The sequence below is a fragment of the Cygnus atratus genome, chromosome 29, assembly GCF_013377495.2.
Source record: "Cygnus atratus isolate AKBS03 ecotype Queensland, Australia chromosome 29, CAtr_DNAZoo_HiC_assembly, whole genome shotgun sequence".
NCBI lineage: Eukaryota > Metazoa > Chordata > Aves > Anseriformes > Anatidae > Cygnus > Cygnus atratus.
This window is the reverse complement of record NC_066390.1, coordinates 1,978,443-1,998,308: the sequence shown is the minus strand read 5'-3', so window position 1 is coordinate 1,998,308 and position 19,866 is coordinate 1,978,443. Positions and strand designations below refer to the sequence as shown.

General features: G+C 57.7%; 1 protein-coding gene across 4 annotated transcripts; it reads left to right on the top strand.

Annotated features, from left to right (window-relative positions):
- Nucleotides 1–1,302: 1,302 nt before the first annotated feature.
- Nucleotides 1,303–19,077, top strand: FIGNL2 (fidgetin like 2). Of its 4 annotated transcripts, none has more exons than XM_035570366.2 (2): nt 1,303–1,457; nt 15,437–19,077. In XM_035570366.2, the coding sequence occupies exon 2, from the start codon at nt 15,448–15,450 to the stop codon at nt 17,605–17,607; it is 2,160 nt and encodes a 719-aa protein (XP_035426259.1). In that variant the 5' UTR covers nt 1,303–1,457; nt 15,437–15,447; the 3' UTR covers nt 17,608–19,077. The 4 variants fall into 4 exon arrangements, 3 of the variants coding, with proteins under 3 accessions (XP_035426259.1, XP_050571955.1, XP_050571956.1); XR_004782205.2 differs by lacking the exon at nt 15,437–19,077 and adding an exon at nt 2,222–4,694 and having other exon boundaries at nt 1,338–1,457; XM_050715998.1 differs by lacking the exon at nt 1,303–1,457 and adding an exon at nt 8,548–8,662.
- The last annotated feature ends 789 nt before the right edge of the window (nt 19,078–19,866 follow it).

The window sequence follows — 19,866 nt, the reverse complement described above, 5'->3', positions numbered from 1 at the left end:
AATCCCTGAGGGATATGACACAACATTGGTGCGGGGGAAATAGCGCTGTAATGTGATTACATCGGGGAAGAGCCTGATCAAATAAAACGAACCAGGGGCTCGGGTAGCAAAGGCGAGGCAGCTGTGGGGCGTTCTTCGTGCAAACCGACCCAAGAAGGTGAATTTTGGGGCCCGGAGAAGGGAGCGCATCTCACACCGCCCCAGCTGATGCCGCGCTCAGCAAAGACCGTGCGGGTCCGGTGGGGTGGCTAATGCCTTAATAAATGGTTGTCCTGCGGACACCTCCCAGTGACACAGTATCCTTGGGGCAACTGTTTTATTTTTGCGTGGTAAACTAATAGTAGGAAACTATTCCAGGTATTTGGGATTCCTCTGAGCGCAGTTCAGCAGCTGAGGACCCAGCCTTGGGCTCCCTGCAGCCATGGCTGGGTCCTCGGGGTACCGGCAGGGCTGGTATTGGGGTGCTGGGGGTCAGGGGACAGGGTGCAGGGCAGTGGGAGGCTGGACTACAGGGGGGCAGGGTGCTGAGGTGCAAAGGGACGGGGTGCAAGGATGTTGGGGTACCAGGATGCCAAGGGCTGGGGTGTCGGAGTGTGTGGGTGCTGGGATGTGGGGGTGCAGGAGCCTGGAAAACGTGAGTGTCAGGGTGCGTGGGTGCAAGAAGTCAGGTTGTGTGGCCACTGGGATCCTGGGGTGCAGGAGCTGGGGGGTGCGCGGGTGCTGGTTCTCCGGGGTGCAGCAGATTGGGGTGAACGAGCACTGGGATGCTAGGGCACAGGAGACTGGGGTGACTGGGCTGATGGGTGCTGGGGTGCTGGGGTGCAGGAGGTGGGAGTGTGTGGGTGCTGGGATGCTGGGGGGTGAAATGTTGCAGTGCGTGGGTGCTGGGGTGCAGGATATCAGGGTGCATGGGTGCTGGTGTGTAGGGGTGCAGGATGTCGGGGTGCATGGGTGCTGGGGTGCAGGGGTGCAGGATGTCGGGGTGCATGGGCACTGGGACACAGGGGCACAATCCACTGGGGGACAGCGGTGCCCAGTGGGGTCCAATCCTTCCTCTCCACCGCCTCCTCCCCGCACCTCTACCTTTGTGCCAGGCCACCCCCGGCCGAATCCATCCCCAGCCCCTCTCCAGCACCACCCCAGCTCCCTTCCCCCGTCCTCCCCCCCTCACCACCACCAAACACCCCCCACCCCCGCCGCCCCCTGGGGGCCGCTTCTCTCTCTCTCTCTCTCCCCCCGCCCCGCTCCGCCCCAGCACCGCCCGGGGGCGGGCAGTGGGCGGCGGGCGGGGGCCCCAGCCCCAGCCCAGCGCCGGCCCCAGCCCCAACCCCAGCGCCGGCCCCAGCCCCCGCCGCCCGCGGGCCGCCCCGCATTGTCCGGGCGGCAGCGGGGCAGGATGCGGCCCCCCGCACGGCCGCCCGCCGCCGGGCTGCGTTAGGATCCGCCGGTATGAGGAGGTGAGTGGGGGGGGGCCCCGGGAGCAGGGAGGGGGTTATAGGGCGAGGGGCGGCTCCTGGTAAAGCATCCCCTAATCCTCCCCCCCCTCCCACCCATCTCACCCCATCCCATCCCACTACCCCCCCCCCCCCCCCCGCCCTGCTCGGGGCCGCCCGTTCCTTTCTGGGAGGAATCCGCCGAGCTTGGGTTTTTTTTTGGGGGGGGAGAAACCGGCCGAATTTGGCGCTGCTGGAGGCAGGGAGGCGGAGAGGCACCGGGCATCCTCCTTCCCCACGCTGCTTCGGCCGTTGCCCTTTTCCTCGCCTCTTCACCCACCCCCCCAAAAAAAATAAAAAAATAAAAAATCGGGGAGCCGCGAGGGAACGGGACGGGCTCCGGGGGGGGCCGGGGGGGTCCCGGCCCCAAACAATGCGCGCCCCCGCGCCGCCGCACGTCAAGCGCCCGCACCAAAACAGCCGCGGCGCTGCGAGCCCTTCCTCTGCCGCCTGCTTCAGCTTCTGGTGCTGCTTCTGCTCTTTTTTTTTTTTTTTTTTTTTTTCTTTTAAGTGTGCTTCTTCCACTTGGAGGACAAAAGGCTCTTGGGAGAAAAAAAAAAAAAAAAAAAAAGGCAGAAAGGTTATTAAATAGCTTTGTAGGGTGTCTTCCAGCGCACAGCCTCCTGTTTCTGGAGACTCCGAGCGCACGTTTGCATCCCGCTTAATTCCACCCCGCTGTAATAAAAATGAACGTTCCCATTAATTGGAGCCCGGTTTTTTGCAATAAGCGGATTGCAAGGCTGCGAAGGTGCCGCCGTGAATTTAGAAGAGACCTTGAGTTGCTGGTGGGCTGTGAGCCTCTGTAGAGGGTGTGTGAGTACAAGAAGTAACGGCTGGGAATCGATTTGCTGCTGGTTTCGTGCGTTGGAATCGAGGATTTGCCGGAGCTGCACCCCGGTGGCGTGGAGCCCGCGCGGCGATGACAGGGCGCTGGGGTCCGGCGCTCCCGCGGTGCCAGCGTGCGGCTCGTGTGCGTGGTGGCTCTGCATCAGGCATTTCTGCGGGGTCCGAGGCCCAGAAGTTGTTTATCAAATTAAACATTTGTTTTAGATCTCTTTAGCAGAAGTGTGTTGACATTTTCTCTTCGGGGACTGCCGGGGATAATGAATGGCACATACTGTATTGTGTTCCTTGGAAAGCCTCGGGATCCTGCAATAACATAAACACCCCGGCCTGAATTCATCACAGATCTGAGCGGAATGGACTTGGTGTTTACATCAGTGATGGTTCTGAGCCGCAGCTTACATTTAAAGTTTATTATTGATTATGAAAACGTCCGTGTTAATACTTGTCAGTGTTTTTTTTTTTTTATTGCTGACAGCTGCAGTTTCACTTACGGAGCAGTAACTCGCCGCTCTCCCAAACGCTCCGCGGTTTATTTTTAAAGCTTTCACAGAGGAGAAGGAGAGGGCTCGGGGTGGGGTTTCGGCACGGCTTAGCCCGCGGAGGAGCAGCGCGCTGGCTCGCCCCTCTCACAATTAGTTTTCTTTTAACCGGGCTGCAGGGAAGGGTTTAGGCAGCCGCCTTTGTTCTCCCGCAGAGCCCCCTCCGCATTCTTTCCTTTTGCCATTATCATTTTGGTTAAACAGAAAGGCAAGTTGTGTACCATATGGATCATGTTAACAATTGCTTATCTGGAACTGGTGTTTTCTCCTCCCTCCCTTTCCCCCGGCCTTTTTCTTCCTCCTGACATTGGAGTTGGGGTTTTTAATAACATCCTTGCTTCGGTGCCGGTTCGCCACGGTCCTGTAACACAAAACGCTTTCTCTCCTCATCCATCCTGCCAGGGTTAATTCCCCAATTAAAAACGTGGAATAAACGCTGAGAAGGCTCCGAGGCGGGTTTCACCAGGTCTTCAGAAATAAGGAAAACTCTTCAGGAGGGGCTTATTGAAAGAAACAGCAGAAATTCATGTCTGCGTTCGTAGCTCCATGCCTCTGGTCAGCAACGTGCTTCCCCCTGCGTGGCTGAGGCTCTGTTTGCCTTTATTTGTTGATTGCCAGGAGATGATCCAGAGGATGCTTTCCGTGTTTGTACAGCCTGATACAAGCAGGGGCTGCGATTTTCACAAATGCCCACTCCAGCCTGCTCCCAGACCTGTGTTTAGGCGTTTGAATAAGCGGGCTGAAAATCTGGGGTCCTCACCCCGTGTCCGTCCAGGGGATTCGGTAGCTGCTGGAAGCCAGGCTGTTGTTTTGGGTGCCCGAATCCAGCCCCGAGGGCCTAACCTCAGGCCGGGGGGGCAGTGCCCGTGGGGTCGCCCCATTCACCTCCTCCTCCTCCTCCATCAGAAAAGGTAAACAAAAAAGGCTCGAGGAGCGATCCCTTCTGAAGCCAGCGTCAGGTCCTGCTTCAGTGGAAGCAATTTAGGAGGAATCAAACAGTTGTGCACAGCTTTATGTTCGTAGTGATGAGATTCCTAGCGATATTTTAAAAATTCCTGGAAAGAGTCTGGATGTGTGTGCTGTGTCTTGCGGGTGTTTGCAGATGTTTCATCCTTTTTGTATCCTCCCAGTCGAGGAGATATTCCTGAGGGTACAAATGCCAGCCACAGATCTCTCTGCAAATGGCCAGATGTGCTCCTTCCTTCCCTTCTGTCTTTCTGCTGTCCTGGGTTTTCTGCTCTGCTTTCTTCCCTGCAGACCAGTTGTGTGCAGGGGAAGGGAATGCCTCCAGCCACAGCTCCTGGCCGTGGATGCAGGGACACTGGCTTTGCCTGTGGATTCCTAAAGGGAATTTCTCCGAGATGACATTAATGCATCTGGAGAAGCGATCGTGACCCTTGCGTGAGGCTGACCCTTGCATTTATGCCATTGTAAACACTTTTCAGCTGTATTTTTTGAGCTCCGCTGATTATATGGCTTGAAGCAGGGCTCAGCCGTGTGGTAGGGGCTGTTGGGGCGCTGCCTTTGTCATCCTGGGGCAGATCGCCGCACATCTGCCCAAATGTCAGCTGTAATTTTGCAGCGTGCAGCAAAGCTTGAGCCTCGTGGCTCAGAGCATCTCATTCGCTCGGCGCGCTCCCACCCTCTCCCCCCAGCTGCAGAAAACAGCCCCCAGCTCGGGTGCCAGCGAGGCAGAACCTTCTCTTCTAGGTTTTTATGGCAAACAAAGATGTTTTTCTCCCTCTTGGGGCGTGCTGGCCCCTCAGGCAGCTGCTAGGGTGTGAGCAGTGTGCGTGTCCCCGTGCTCCGGTGCACCGAGTTTTCCTCCTGCCCGTGCCGGCTGGGAGGAGAACCCGACTTAATGCAGGTTTTTAGCACTGTTGTCATGCCCATGCTCTAAAAACCTCGTTACCGCTGCTGCTGTGCTCGGGTTTATGGCGCTGGGCCCAAACCAGACTTCATCAGCATCAAGCAGGAAAATTCCCATTGCGGGATCAGGAAATTCCCATCTTCTCCTTCCCAGCTCTGGCAGTTCCCAGTGTGGAGGAAGAGTTTGTCCCCGTGCTGCCACCTCTGCTGTGGGTTCCCAGCATTGCTGCTTGCTGCAATCACTGCTGGCCATCCTCTTTTTTGGCTCCTGTTGGTTTTTCTTTGGACTCAGCTTGTTCTCCTGCTCGGGGATGGCGAGAAGGACTTGCACCCCTTTCGTGGCCGTTTTGTGGTTTCTCAGGTGCTGTGTTATTTTCCCATTAAGTGAACAGTTGCAGCTTCATCCCTTGGCCCCGCAGCACTTTTCCTCCTGTCTTCATCAGCAGAGGATGCTGCTGCTGGCCACCAGCTCTGCTCCAGTGCTGGCCACCGGTGCCAGGGCTCGCAGCTTCCCCTCCACGGCAGCAACAGCCTCGAGTCAGCACCGGCTCTCTGCAGCAAAGTTTATTTTGCAGTGTAACGAGGCTGCTGTAAAGTCTTTCTCCTGGCCTTGTGGCCTGTCATCAGCTGAAGTTAATGTTGGTTAAATTGTACAGATCGCTAGCACAATTTTTCCTGCAGTGGTGCATGCCTGGGGTCGCTTATCAGCAACCCCTGATCTTTATGGGGGCCCTAATAAACCCGGCCAAGGCCTCACAGACGTTGCTGACTTACATCTGAGAGCAGGGCAGGGTGCAAATTACACGTTTTTCTTTCCAGTTGCTTTCTCCGGAGCACAGATAACTCAATCAAGGAAAAATTGGGCGAGTTTATTACATTACAGCGATGCCGTCACGGTCTGCATTGCGGAGGTGCCCAGGGCCCCGAGCCCTGGACCAAGACCCCCCCATTTTGGGTGCCATTTGGAGACCGGCCAGGAGCAGCAGAGGCATCCCCAGGCTGCTGGGGTTGCGGTGCCCAGGCGAGTGTTTTCCCTCAAAAGAGCCACTTTTTTTTTTTTCCTTTTTTTTTTTCCCCCAAGAAAGTGAAAACTAATGTCAAGACAAATTGCACTTTAACCCACACTTGTCTTGCCTACAAAAAAAAAGCTGAATAATAGCTGAATAAGTGCCCCTTTCTCCTGCCCTGGCCAAACTCATAAGAGGAGGCTGTCCCTGACAAAGAATTTGCTGTGTAAATAGATGAGAGGTGCGGCAGCACCGAGCTGGGAAGGGACTCGTGGCAGCAGGGGACGCGGGAGCCTGGGTCCCCTCGTCCCCTGGCCGGTGGCTGAGCAGCTCAGCTGCTCTCGCTGTCATTAATCTCCCTTCGTGTTGCTTTAGGCCTCCAAAAGCAGCGGCAGCAGCAGCTGCTGGACGGCTTTGTCTTGTGCCTCGTCCTCTGCGGGGACGTGGCAGCTCCGTGATGCAAGGGGACATTTTCAGCTGGGATTGCGGCGAGCCCCGGCTCCCCTCCTTCTTTGCCACCGCCTGTATTGTAGGGGCTGCATGCAGCAACGCTCCTCTGCGAAGGAAAGGTGGAAAGGATGAGTGCAGGGGAGCAGCAGCGTGTGCTCATGATGGGGGGAACCCGCAGAGCACCCGCCTGCGTCCCGCATCCCGACGCCCCCTGGCACGGGGTGGTGTGGAGGTACTTGGTGGTGAGGGGACCGGTGGCTGCAGAGGGGTGTAACGAAATGCCAGGGGCCATGTGCTGGGAACCTGCGCTGTGCGCGAGGTGTTAGAGAGGTTGTGAAGGGCTTGTCCCGAATGCCATGGCCAGGTCCTGCCTGCTTGGGGCATCGCTCCGTGTCCTGCTCCCAATGTCGCCGGCGGTGACTCCAGGATCCCGAGCTGGCCTTGCGTGATCAGGCAGCACAAAGCCCAGCGCTGGAACCTTGCCGCAGCATTCCTGCTTCCGATGCTGAGACGTGGGGATTTTCTTACCTATTCTGCATAGTTCGGTCAGATCTGGGACCATCACGTCCCTGTCCCATCCCTGTCCCTGTCCCATCCCCATCCCGTCCCCCATGCTCCAGCCCCATCCCAGCCCCATGCTCCAACCGGTTCCCAGAGCATCTTCCCCTCCTCCCTCGAAATGCTGAATCAGGCCACATGTTGCAAGCATAAATCTGCTGAAACAATAACGTGCTGCGAGCGGGCTAAACCTCGTGGCCCCCGTTTGTCAGGCAGGGACTCGCCTGCTCCTCGCCTGCAGCTCCGGTGCCCAGGGGAATAAATAACAGCGCTGGGAAGGATTTTATGTGCTGGGTGGGTTTGTAGTAACCCGAGAGTGTGCTGAGGTGCCCGTCATCGTCATCGGCTCCACGTGTGAATGAGCCCCTGGGGCTCCCTGCTTACTGGGGTGAGGAATGCAGGAAATGGATTTACGGGGTGGGCAGCCCCTGTGCTCGGGGTGAAGGCTGCATCCGTGTGTCCCGACAGGAGGAGGATGTTGGTACTGGCTGGGAGCTGGGGAATTGGGCAGCGAGGAGGGGCCAGGGATGTGGCAGCTGAGCTGGATGCGAGAAGCGCTTGGGTCTGCGGGTGGCAGAGCTGCTGGTGCAAGCAGCACAGCTTCCCGCCTGTTGTTTTGGCATTTTCTCACCTGCACCTTACAGTTTTATCTTATGCTTTGCAGCTTCACGCTTATAAAACAGCCCAAGTGCCAGCAAGGTGAAAATAAATAATATTTCCCCCCCTAGGTGTTGCGGGTGCTTGGGGTGGATGGAGAGCGACGTCCCCGTAGTGTGATGTGGGTGCGCTGGTGGGCAGCACTGGCAGAGGGCTGCCGATGCCGAGACGTTTCCACCTTCATCTTCCTCTTCCTCAGCTCCAAGCTGTGCAGTGGGGCAGGGCTCGGCTCCCGGGGGGGGGGCAGCAGGGCTGGGGTCAGAACGTGGCCGTTGGTTGCCCGAGCCAGGTATGTGCTCCAGAAATAACGCAATTATGGATCTGACCTTGGGCTGTTCATATCCTCCTCGTACAAGGTGATTACTTTTTAATGAGTGGCTGCTGAAAAGGGAGGAAAATGAATTATTTCTGCCCTAGGATTAGCTCTCGGAGACAGGCCCGGCGCTGCCCGATCGATGCGCTCTCGGAGGCTGCGTGGAGCCAGCGCGGCTCAAAACTTCTCCCCGATTTCCCAGCACCAGGGAGCATCACTGCCTTCACTCTGAGGGTGCCATTGGGGCTGGGGGTGAGGCCTCCCCTGGGGTGTAGCAGGGTCTGGAGCAGCAATTTTCAGCCTCCTGGTGTTAGGCCGGACCTGCCATCCCCAAGAGCTCCCTTTTTTGGGGCTGAATTCCCAACTCGTTGTCGTTTAACCTGGTTTTTTTTTTTGAGCAGGAATGCACAAACGTGTAATAACTAGCAGAGGTGCTCATACCCTGCTTTAACGATAAGGCAAATAACTGCGCAAGAAGCTTTGGGGGCTGTAGGGGCAGCTGCTCCGAGTGCAGCACGTGGGTCCCCAAAGTCAGCGTCCGTCCGTTCTTCCGTCCCTGCAAGCAGAGGCGCATTGCAGAGGGGAGATGCAGCCTCCGGCATGGATGAGGGCAGCAGTGTCAGCAAAGAAAGAAGCCCAAAAAGGGAACTTCTGGAAAATCCATTAGTGAATGGAGTGCAGGAGGGACCTCTGCTTTTCAGGCTGCTGGGGCGGTGTTTAAAAAAGAATCAGCGAGTCAAAAGGCTTGTGAAAACAAAAGGCACCGAGAGGCCTCCCCCAAGGCGCTGCGCGAGCGGGGCCGGACACGTTGCGGTGCGTGATGCTCCGAGAAGCAAGGGAAAGTGTAAAAGAGGGGCTGGGGCTGGGGTCTGCCTTCCTGCCGGGCACAGAACGGAGGCACAAGGGGACCGAGAGGATGGAGATGCAGCGGTAAAAGAGGACTTTTTTGCTCAATTCCCCCCGGAGCGTGCTGCCTGGGGAAGGCACCGAGGCAGAAAATACAACCGCGTTTCTAAAGGCGCTGGATGGGGCAGGGAGGCTATCCAGAATTAGAGTTAATTAAGATTGATTCGTTCCGTGGAGGATATGAGCTGGAGCGTTACAGCTACCGCTGCGACAGGCTCCGGTGCACGCGGCAAATTATCTCCCTGCTGCAGCCCCGCTCCCGCTTCCTCCGCAGCCTCCAGCCACGACCCGGCTGCAGCCGAGATATTGGAGCAGATAGAGCAGGGGGGGGACCTGGGCTGGTGGCTCCTGGCTTGGCTTTGACCCCCGGGGGAGTTCGTTATTGGAGCTGCAGCGTGAAAAATGCCCGGAGAGGAGAGGTTCTGGGCTGGGTGAAGGGACTGGGGGCGCTGCAGTGTCCAAAACTGCTCAGTGCTTGTAGGAAAACGAAACATAGCCGTGGTGCTTTCTTCTTGCAAAGGGAAATATTGAAAATCGCCCTCAACCTTCTGGTTTCACGCACATATCCGGGCTCACAGACCGCAGAGGGTCTGTCCGAGGCTTGGGTGCACACACGGTACTGGGCACAAAGCAAACCATGGCTCCCTGGGTGCAGCAGCACCGGTCCTTGCTGTAATCCTTCCTCCCCCTAGTATTTTTAAATGCAAAAAGAAAATCCAGGCCTCGAGCCGGCCCATGACAGGTTGAGCTGCGTCGGCCAGCGGCACCGCGTGCACTAGTGCCCGGTGGGGACCACGACTGTGCCCGTGCTGCTCCCTCGTCGTGCCAGCCTCTGGGCTTTGCCACTTGCAAGCTAGGGACTTCTAGCCTGCAAAATCCCTCTGGAGGCTCTGTCAGCCTCTGGGAATTCCCGGAACCCATCGCCACGGCACAGCACAAGGAGAGCTGCTGGCCCTGTGCCACTGCTTGCACGAGCACCATGCCCGCTCCGCCGCTCCCAGCACCAAAACCCGCTTCTGCTCCATGCAGGACTGGGCACAGCGGGTCCTGCTGGCGAGCGGCGCAGGAGTTATTCCCCCTTCACATCCATGGCAGTGAAGCAGAGACCCAGGGCTGTGTCCGGCCCCATCACGCTTCTGCTCTGCTCCTCGTGGCGTAGCGAGGATCCCACCCACCAGGAGGGTCCCACAGTGCTGCTGCTGCTGCTGGCACCACGGAGCCCCAGCAGGAAGGGAAGAATCACAGAGGGCGCGTTACATCCGTGTTGCCTTTCACAGCACCCTTCTTTTGGGATGACGGGGGGATGCAGCATGTCCTGATGTCTTTCAGCAAGTGGCTTTGAATGGAGCGAGGTCAGGACAAGAAGCTCTTCAGAGCGGCTTCCGTCTGTTCGGTGACAGCACCTCGCTGAGTGCCTTCTGGAGCAGCAGAGCAGGAGGTGGCAGAAAGATGCCTCTGGACCATATCCCTACATCTTCCTGTTGACCCCACAAACCTGCAGGGCCAAAACCTCCAGGAGGGAGCAAGGTGCCACTGTTCCACCTGGCACATTTCTGGAGGGAGGAGATGGCAGCGGTTGCTGACAGCCCCCGTGGGAGAAGCAGAGCCCGCGCCTCGCCGTGTCCTCCGGCCGGGGCTGGGGCAGAAGCAGGAGGTGAAGTCCCGCTGCCCGTGTGGGACCAGAACCGGGTGCTTCACGGGCATGCTCGCCACCCTCCCTTGTTATGCAGATTGCATGCAAATTGGGTCCGTTTGACCCCCTGACCTTTTTATGGGGCCACGTCTGCTTGGGGAAATTGTTCTGCTGATTAGAAATGGATTTTCCTCTCTAATGTAATCCTTGGAAAATGGGCTGGGCCCAATGTGCTGCATCCAAGCCCGGCCCTGGGGAGCTCGCCTGGCATCAAGGAATGAAATTTTGGGGCAGGCCTTCAGTCCCAGAAGGGACCTGAGCAGCACCAATGGGCCACAGCCCTGTTCTCCAGGAAAGCTGAGGTTTCTCCTGCACCTTGAGCACCTGCCCAGAGACCACCTTGGGGGATAGCAGACTTTGATGACCTAAATGCTCAACGAAGCTTTTACTAAAAACCTCCTTCCTACCTGGGAACTGTCCTTCAAGCAAGGATCTACCAGGAGGTCACTGCTGAAATGTCTCCCCAGTGAACTTCCTATGGAAAAAGAGGGCTTTTAGGGCAGGAGAGCATCTGCTGGATGAGAAGCAATGTCTGGGGGAGGAAATGAAATTCCTCAAACCACTTATTGAACCAGCCTGTTATTAATAATATCCCGATTTTGCTGCCCATACCCCCTGGTTCTGGGGACTCCCGGGGCACCCCATGCATCCAGTTTCCTCCCGTGACATTTAGCGGCGAGTTTCTGGTCCTCCCTTGACAGATGGGTGATGCTCAGCTGCTGCCAGGCCGAGCGGACACGTATTAATTTTTCATTTGCTGGATGGGTCATGGAGCAGCACAGATGGGCTGTGGCCCATTGGCCGGTCTCCGTTTCGTCCTGATGTCCAGCTGCTCTGCACTTGATATATGAGTGGGCAGCGTGGATGCTTGAGCCTGGGGCTGGCAGGGGTCCCTGCCCCACTGCTTTACCTGGCGTGGACCCACCAGCGCATGGAGATGACCAGGATCTGGCTGAAAGGTGTGCACCGGCGTGCAGAAATGTTGCTGGGATCTACAGCATCGATGCTAAAAGGTTTCCCTGGTCCATAGCGAGTGTCATAATTCTCGTTTATTGCCAGGGTTTGACTCGCCGTAATGCCGTTGCGCTCTGCCTACGCTGCGGTTGTAAGACAGGGGTGAGCCAACCCAGGACGAGCTCCTCGCAGCAGAAGCCAAAAAAGATCATCAGGAAATGCCTCATTTAAAAGAAATACAGTCGTTCCTGCGGCCTCCCATGCGCTGGGCAGAGTCGGGAAAGTCTGTTCTCTCTTCCTGCATTTTTTTTTCTGCCTCGCCTTTCGCCTTGAAGCTCTTAGCGCTGCTCAGCCTCCAGCAAAGCAGCGCGTCTCCCGCAGCTCCGAGCAGCAAAGCGCTGAACCGTGGCCGAAAACCCAACGGCCGTCCGAGTGCCGAGGCACGCTGCAAGACCCGGAGCCTCTCTGCACAGACGTAAGCCCCTCTTGGTGCTGCAAATCCAGCTGCAGCGGTGGAGCTGTCGGCTCAGGGGGGGTCCAGGTTCTTGTCTGGATGCAGCTCTGGGTGCTGATAGCAAAATCCCGCGTGGCAAACCCGTGCACCTGATAGAAGAGATCTGTGTTAGCAGCGTTCGTAAGGGCTGTGGGAAGTGTTTGGTGAAAGGTGGGCTGAGAAATGAGACCCCCAGCAGCTGGGTTTGCCCCCTCTGGGCCCAAAGTTTTCGCATGGGGGAATTAAAGCCCAGGCAGGCTGAGGACAAGAAGCTGCTGCAGACAGTGCGGCGATAATGAAACTACCCAGAATCTTTTTCAAAAGCACAGATCCTCCACGAACAAGGAGCCCTCAGCAGATGAACCAGGAAGGCAGCAGCAGTATGAGCAAAACCCAGCTGGAATGGCTGAGCAGAGCAAGGGGGAAACTGAGGCACAGCCAGCGCTCGCAGGGCTGGGGCTGCTCCTGCATGGGTCTTGGCTGGGTTTAAACCTCAGCTTTAGCGCTTCCTCAGCTCAAGCCAGTTTGCTCTCATGTTCTCTGTCCCCTTCTTTGCCATCCAAATCCATTCGACCCCTTGCTGATCCCTCTGGGGAGAGCTGGTTGCTGCTGCCACCAGCGTGCTCTGCCTCATGTCATTCACCCGCGTTGGTTTTGCATCCAGTTTTTATGCATGAGCATCAGCAACGCCTGCATGTGTACACAGGCACGGCGCGCACACACATCTTTACACCCACAGCATCCGTGCATCCGCCACTTGCTCTGTGCATGAGGGCCGTGGGTGCTGGCCATGCCGTGGCCACCCTGCGAGCCTCCAACAAAGGCGGCCACACCAGGACGATGCTGGGGAGCCCGGCGTGGCCAGAGCCTCGTGGCTGGCCCCCAAATCGCTGGGCGTGAGCTTTCCTGGGGCGGGGGGGGGGGACAGCGTCGGGGAGAGCACCCCGTCCCCAAGGCCGAGTGGTTGGACACCCTTGGCGGTGCGCCCCGGTTGTGCGCGGCTAAAAAGCCCCCTAACAAAAGCCCAGTTCAGAGTTGCTGCTGAATAGATTAACAAGATTTCCATAATTAGGGCGGGAGGGAACAATAGGATTCTCCCCTGCCCAGCCCCCCCTCCCCGCCTTTGTCTTGCGCTTTAGATAATGGGCCAGCAGCGAGGGTGGGAACCGGCCGTGCCATTTGGTCACTGGACAGTAATTTTCTCACACTGCCAAGGGGAGCATTGAAACATCTGTCCCGCTCTGAGAGCTCATTCACGTTACATTGCAGCCCCCTGACAACTTCTCCGGGGCCTGCCAGCCCTCCCCCTTCGCCGGGCGGTCGGGTTTTTAAGGGTGTGATGGGGTTTTCGCTTGGTTTTACATCTCCCGGCTGCAGCTCATGTTTAAAGGGGTCAGATGGAAGCAGTTTTCGGTCTTTTCACGCTCTTGTTTGCTTTTCTCGCTGCAGCGGTGCCCTGAACGTCTCCTGCTGGCAGCAGCGCAGATGCACGGCTGTGTTGACGTGCCCAGGGAGACCCCTGGGCCCCCCCTGCCCCTTTTCTCGCCCTTGCTTTGCCGCGAGGCTCGGTGCTGGGGATGGAGCCAGAGGACCAGCCCCGGCCACAGCCCACGCGGTGACGTTGGGCTGCCAGCCGCCAACCTTGGGGTCGCTTTAGGCGTCCAAAAATTCCTAGCTCTGTGCTTGCTTTTAGATAACCAGCTCTTAGCTGGCATCCAAAGGCTTCAGGTGCTGATATCAGCCCATGCTATAGGGAAAAAAAGCAGAGCACTGCTTGGAGAAATAACCCAGATACTGTGCTTATCCTTGCTGGGGTGTTTTCCTGGGAAATCAAGCTAGCACTGCCCGGATTTGCCAGTTGCACCCCGGTTTTGGGTTTGTACCTGGCTCCTGGTGCAGCTGCAATCCCTGGATTTACATCCCCCGTGTGTCCCCCCTGGCCCTGTGCCCCTGCCTTTGCAGATGCATTTTGCTGCCCTGGGTTTCCAGCACAGAGAGGCTGCTATGTGGCTTGGCATGCGCCAGAGCCACTCCGAGCACCCACGGGATCTCACCACTGGAAGCTCTTTTGGGCCAGAAACAGCTTTTTCTTGCAGTTTGGCAACACACTGGGGTCCTGACCTAGAAAGGGGTTTCCTGGCTGGTGTCACAGCATGGAACGTGGATGGAAACTCCTGGTGCTTTAGCGTCCTCAAAAAAAAATTATATATATATAATGTTTTGTTCCTCACCCCAAACCTCATTTTTCCTTTTAATAGCTTCTTCGTGCCTTTTGCTCCCAGCCAGAGGGGAAAGGTCCCCCTTGGCCACCACCACCTCTCTCTGCCCAACCAGAGCCCATGTACAGCTCGGGGAAAATCTGCTGCGGGAGCAAAGGTTTATTGGAAAGCGTTCTCCTTTGTGCTCATTAAAAAGGGCCCTTTCCCGCAGGCTGTCTTAGCTGTCCCTGTCTGAACGTTTATCTATCGGTAGCACTTTAATAATGGCAAGTAAATGCAGGGAGGATGCCGGATAAAGCCATGCAAAGCCGCCATTTAAATCCTCTTGTGTAAGTTTGATATCCAAAGTGGAAGTACAAATGCCATATAAGTCAATTAAAGCATTAAGTAATCTAATTGTGCTGTGGTCACAAAGTGGCTTAAAGGCTGAGCGCGGCGGTGAATGGTGCGCGAGGTCCCTCCCGCTCCCGCTGCAGCCGTCCCTGCGGCTTTGTGCAGGAGGGCAGGGGGGCTGCTGGGGGGCGCGGGGGACCCGCACGCAGATAACAATGGGGCACGCCGCCGTGGCAGGGCTGGGTGCTGGCCGTCACTTTTCTGTCTTCCCCTTTGCCGAGAAATGTTGGTGGGGACGCGCGCAGCCAGCAGGCACCGGTGCGAGCGGCTGAGCAGAGGGATGCTGGCGAGGCTTGTGCTCAGCCCAGGTGGAAGGGCTGCTTCCCACGTGCGTGTGCAAGCGTGCAGTGCAAGCCCCCGGCCACCTTGGAAAGCTGGAATTTGCACAGCTCCCACCCAGGCTTTGTTCCCTGGGCAGGAGCCGTGCTCGATGCACGGGGCTGCGTGGAGCTGCTCGCATTGTCTGCGCTTTATCCCAGCTCTCTTCATGCTATTAATATGCTAAACACTATTAATGTGCTATTAATACTACATGCATTATAATTATCACGAGTGCCTTAATATGCTGTTAATGCTGGCTTTGCAGTGGCCAGCCAATTCATGGCTTCTGGGCCCAGGAAAATAAAGGGAGCAAGCCCCAGCTTCGGGAGCGGGATGCAGGGGCTGGAGCTGCCAGTGGTCTTTTGGAGGTGGAGGTGGGCGTCCCGAGGGCGCGGGCTGGTTCCGTGGCTGTCGCATTCTGTTGGGCGACGTGTCTGTCGAAACTGGCTGCTTTCTTTGAAGCCCTTGCGGTTGCTGGTACTTGGGGGTGTTTGCATCGGTGGTGCAAGATTTTTGCGTTGGTTGTGCAAGATTTTTGCATTAGTGATGCAAGAGGGTGGTCGAGGGGATTTTCACATGGGAGGTGCATAATTCAGAGCATACGGTTGGAGCTGGGAGGTGCAAAGTGGTCCAGATGGACAGCGTGGTACAGTGGGGTTTGGGTGCAGAGAGGCGCTTGTCCTTCTTTCATTGGTCTCACCCTACCTCTGCCCTGTGTGCCACAGGTCTGTCGAAGATGCACTGGTCACCAGAGCATGCCCAGTCCCTGAACCAGTGGCCGGAGCAGCACCTCGACGTCTCCTCCACCACCTCCTCGCCAGCCCACAAGTCCGACCTGTACCCCAGCACCCGCCAGCGCTTCAACTACGCCTGGGCCAACGACGACATCTCGGCGCTCACCGCCTCCAACCTCCTCAAGAGGTACGCCGAGAAGTACTCAGGGGTGCTGGATGCGCCCTACGAGCGCCCGGCGCTGAGCAGCTACGGGGATGGCGCCTTCGGGCCAGTTAACGGGCAGAAGGGGGACGGGGAGCCCTGGCCCGTGCCACACGGCTCTGACGGCGCCTACCCGCTGACCCCCATCCACGATGGCCTCCCCGGTGCCAAGGCGGTCGTGCCACCCGCCGTCCCTGCTGGCAGCGCACCGCTGGGGCTTGGCGGCTCCCCGGTGGTGTCCGCCAACCTCGCTGATCCCATCTACCCCGGGAACTCGTGCGGAGGAGCGGCCGGCTCCGGCGGGCTGGGCTCGTCTCAGGAGTACCCCGCAGGCTACGGCGGCACCTACTTGCCCTCTGGCTACTGCGCCCAGCCCAGCACAGCACTTGCCCCCCCGCACCCGCCCACCCTGCACGGCTCGGGGCTCCTGCAGCCCACACACCCCTCGTCCGCCCTGGTGCCAGGCTACGGCTCCTCTGGCCCCGTCTACAACTACGCCTCGGGCAGCTACGCGCCGCAGCCGGGCTACGGGGCCATCCACCCGCCCCATCCCTCTGCCTCCTACCTGCCCTCGGGCATCGCAGCGCCCACCCCGCTCCCGGCCCCACCGCCTGCTGCCCGCCCGCCCGTGGTGCCAGCGTATGGCTACCAAGGGGCTGGCTTGGCCCCCCTGGCCGTGCCGCCCCTGGGCACCGAGGCGGCAGGCACCCTGAAGAGGAAAGCCTTCGATATCTCCGGCGGGGAGGACGAGGCAGAGGGCAGGTATCGGAAATACAGCTACGAGCAGCCAAAGTCCCCCTACCCCATGTCGGACAATGGCGAGTGCCGGGGCAACGGGTTCCCAAGTGCCGGCAAGCGGCCGGCGGGAGCGGGGAGCACCGAGGAGCACAGCGGCAAGTATGGCGGGCAGCCGATGAAGAGCATGGTCTCACCACCCTATGGCACCGGGGAGGCCCCGCTACGGCCGGCAGAGCCCTTCGAGAAGTTTAGTCCCCCCCTCGCCAATGGGGAGCGGGCGGCCGAGCTGGGGCCCTCCTTCCCGCTACGGCTGCCGCCCAAGGCGCCCGTCTTCGGCAGCCCGCCGGTGGAGGAGCAGCCCAAAAACGTCGACCCGTTGGTCTTGGAGCTGGTGAACACCAAGATTGTGGAGCGCGGGCCGCCTGTGCAGTGGACGGACATCGCCGGGCAGGTGTCCGTGAAGGCCACCATCGAGGAGGAGCTGGTGTGGCCCATCCTGCGGCCCGGCGCCTATACTGGGGCGAGCCGGCCACCCCGCACCATCCTGCTCTTCGGGCCGCATGGCACAGGGAAGACCCTGCTGAGCCGCTGCATCTCCACCCAGCTGGGCTCCACCCTGCTGAAGCTCAGCGGCACGGCCCTGCTCTCCACCTGGAAAGCCGAAGCTGAGAAGATCCTGCAGACCGTCTTCTTCGTGGCCAAGTGCCGGCAGCCTTCGGTGGTGCTCATCACCGAGGCGGAGTCCCTGCTGGTGGCCCAGGACAGTGGCCAGGCTGGAAACCTCAAGTCCCAGCTCCTTTCCTACCTGGACAACATAGCTACCTCGGCCGAGCAGAACGTGGTCATCATCGGGACCACCTCACGGCCTGGCAGCATGGACGAGGCTTCCCACCGGCGCTTCGCCAAGCGCTTCTACATCTCCCCGCCGGACAGCATCGCCCGGCGGCAGATCCTCCACCATGTGCTGGCCCAGCAGGGCTCCTGCCTGAGCGAGCGGGAGATGGCCTCCCTCGTGCAGCACACGGAGAGCTTCTCGGGCGGCGAGCTGATCCAGCTCTGCCAGCACGCCGGGGCCACCACGCTGCACGGCTTGCCGGGCCAGATCCAGCCCACCTCCTACAAGGACTTTGAGAAGGCCTTCTGCAAGGTCCGCCCCGCCACCTCGCAGAAGGAGCTGGACTTGTTCGCGGAGTGGGATAAGATGTACGGGTCCAGGCACTGACGGCGCGGCCCGGGGGGGGACCGGCCACCACCTCCCGAACCGCGAGAGACTCCCCGGGAAGACCCGACGACAACCAACGTACCTCTTTCTCATGGTTTCTGACGTGACTGGGCTGGTTTGGTTCTTCGATTTTTGGAAGTAGTCGCTCACTGAACTCAGGATAACCTATTTATTATTCGCCCACCTCCCCGGGCAGCCGCTTCCAGACCAGCGACGCAACAAGCGGGGCCAGGGGCGCGCCGGGATTCGGCTTTCCGCCAATCTGATCGATGCAAGAGCCCCGTGCCTATTCGCAGAGGCTCGAGTTTCCATTATTTTTCCTTGTTTCCAACAGAAATGCCCCGGGGCAGTGATGCCCTCGGCCCGGAGGAAGCGGCACGGGGAGGGGGGAGGCAGGGGGGGGATTGCAGAACCCAGGGGTTTGGAGTAAAATGCTGTAGATTGTTTAATATACTAGACTTCGTTTTTATTTTTGTAAGGTATGTAGTATTTTTTTGTTTTTCTTTTTAACTACTCAGGAAAAGAATTACCTCAGAAAAAAAAGAAAAGAATGTGTTTTTAAAAACTCTTTTTATCTTCTCAGAAAAGGAAAAAGAGATTTGAAGGGTTTGCAGTCTTAGGACAAAGCTGTCTTGTGCATTTGCTTCCAAAAAGGGTGACAGAAAGACGAAAGAAAGAAAAGAAAAAAAAAAACTTGAAGCTGTTACAAAGATGAAAGTTGAATGTATTTTGGGTGCTTTTCACATATATTATGCCATAATTTTATTTTGATTTTGTTTTGTTTTGTTTTGTTTTTGTTAACATTGTTATTGTAGTGTTTGGTGGAGTAACGTGTCTTCGACGGAAGGAGTGCTAGTGCCGTAGTTTGAGAGCTGTCGCCAGCACCGCTTTTTGGATAAACCTCAGCTCGCCTCCCCCCGTGGGCGCAGCCGCTCCCTTTGGCCTCCGTCACCACCCCATCGGCCTCGCGTAGTTGGGTGGGCTGGTGGGGTTTTTCGGTTCAAAAGTCATTTTTTTAGCGCTACGTCTTGTGCTTGGGAGGCAAACTCCCCCCCGAACCTCAGGGTCTGCGCACGCAGAGCAGGAAAAGCCTCGGCGGGGGCACGGGGCCGAGCGGCGGCTTCACCCTCCCAGTGCTCAGGATGCCAAAGGAGCCAGCTTTTGGGGGGGTTCCCCTTTTTTTTTTTTCAGTTTCCCACTGAAGCACACGTGTGCAAAGGGCATTACTGGGGAGGCTGGCGCCAGGTGGTACGACACGCCGCTCCGGGAGCCGCCTCCTCCCCATCGCCTCCAAAAAGTGGTACTGGGTTCCTGAAGACTTTTTATTATTATTATTATCATATTTGACTTTGTACACTCTCTGTAACCACTTCTACCTCATTTTGCAACATATTGTACATGAAAGTATTTAATTCATGTCTTATTGATGTCTGAAAAAGAAATGCTTTTGAACTGTAATGGTCTACCTCAAGAAATACTGTATTTTAAAAAGAAAAGTATTACACAGTATTAAAGAGATTACATGAAAGCCCTCCTGAGAGCTCGCGGCTCCTTGTACCAGCTCTTGCATCCCCCCACATTTTCAGCCCCAAGGGGGTGTTGGCACTGGGAGTAGGGGTGGCTGTGGGACACGAGGGGACAAGGGGGCATTGCAAGCAACAGGGGGGATATGGGGGGGTCCAGGTGTGCCCCATTCCCTTGTTAGGGTGTAGGGGGCTCCAGGTGTGCCCCATCCCCTCATTAAGACCCGGCCACCACGAGGAGGGGATTATTCCTGCAGAGGACCCCTGCCCCAATTCTGGAGGGCTCATGGACTCAGCAGCCTGCAGGTTTGGCCGTGCTGCTAGCAAAGACCTCTCTTCAAGCACCTGCAGGTAAGAGCAACGTGGGGCAGCTCTGGGGTCAGGAATTTGGAACGGGTTATGGGGTAGGGGGGAGTTTAACCGTGGGGATTGCAGGGAGCTCCTTTGTGCGTTCTCGTGTCTGTAATTAGTGCTTGCTGCTGCATGGCCGTGGGGCAGTTAGCGTTGGGGTGTCAGTGGGGTTTTACTGTTGCTGCTGCTTGGGTTTTTGCTGCTGCTGGGTTATGTTGCCTCTCTGTCAGCACCAGGTGCAATTTTTAGTTTGTTTTAAGCTGAGTTAGCTGAGTTTTAAGCTGAGTGACAGCAAGACACCTGCCTCTGCTGTTGCTGGTGTCAGTTTTGCTGGCTGGAGAGCGCGCTCCAGGGCTGGAGGTTTTTGGAAACAGAAGCCCCCGAT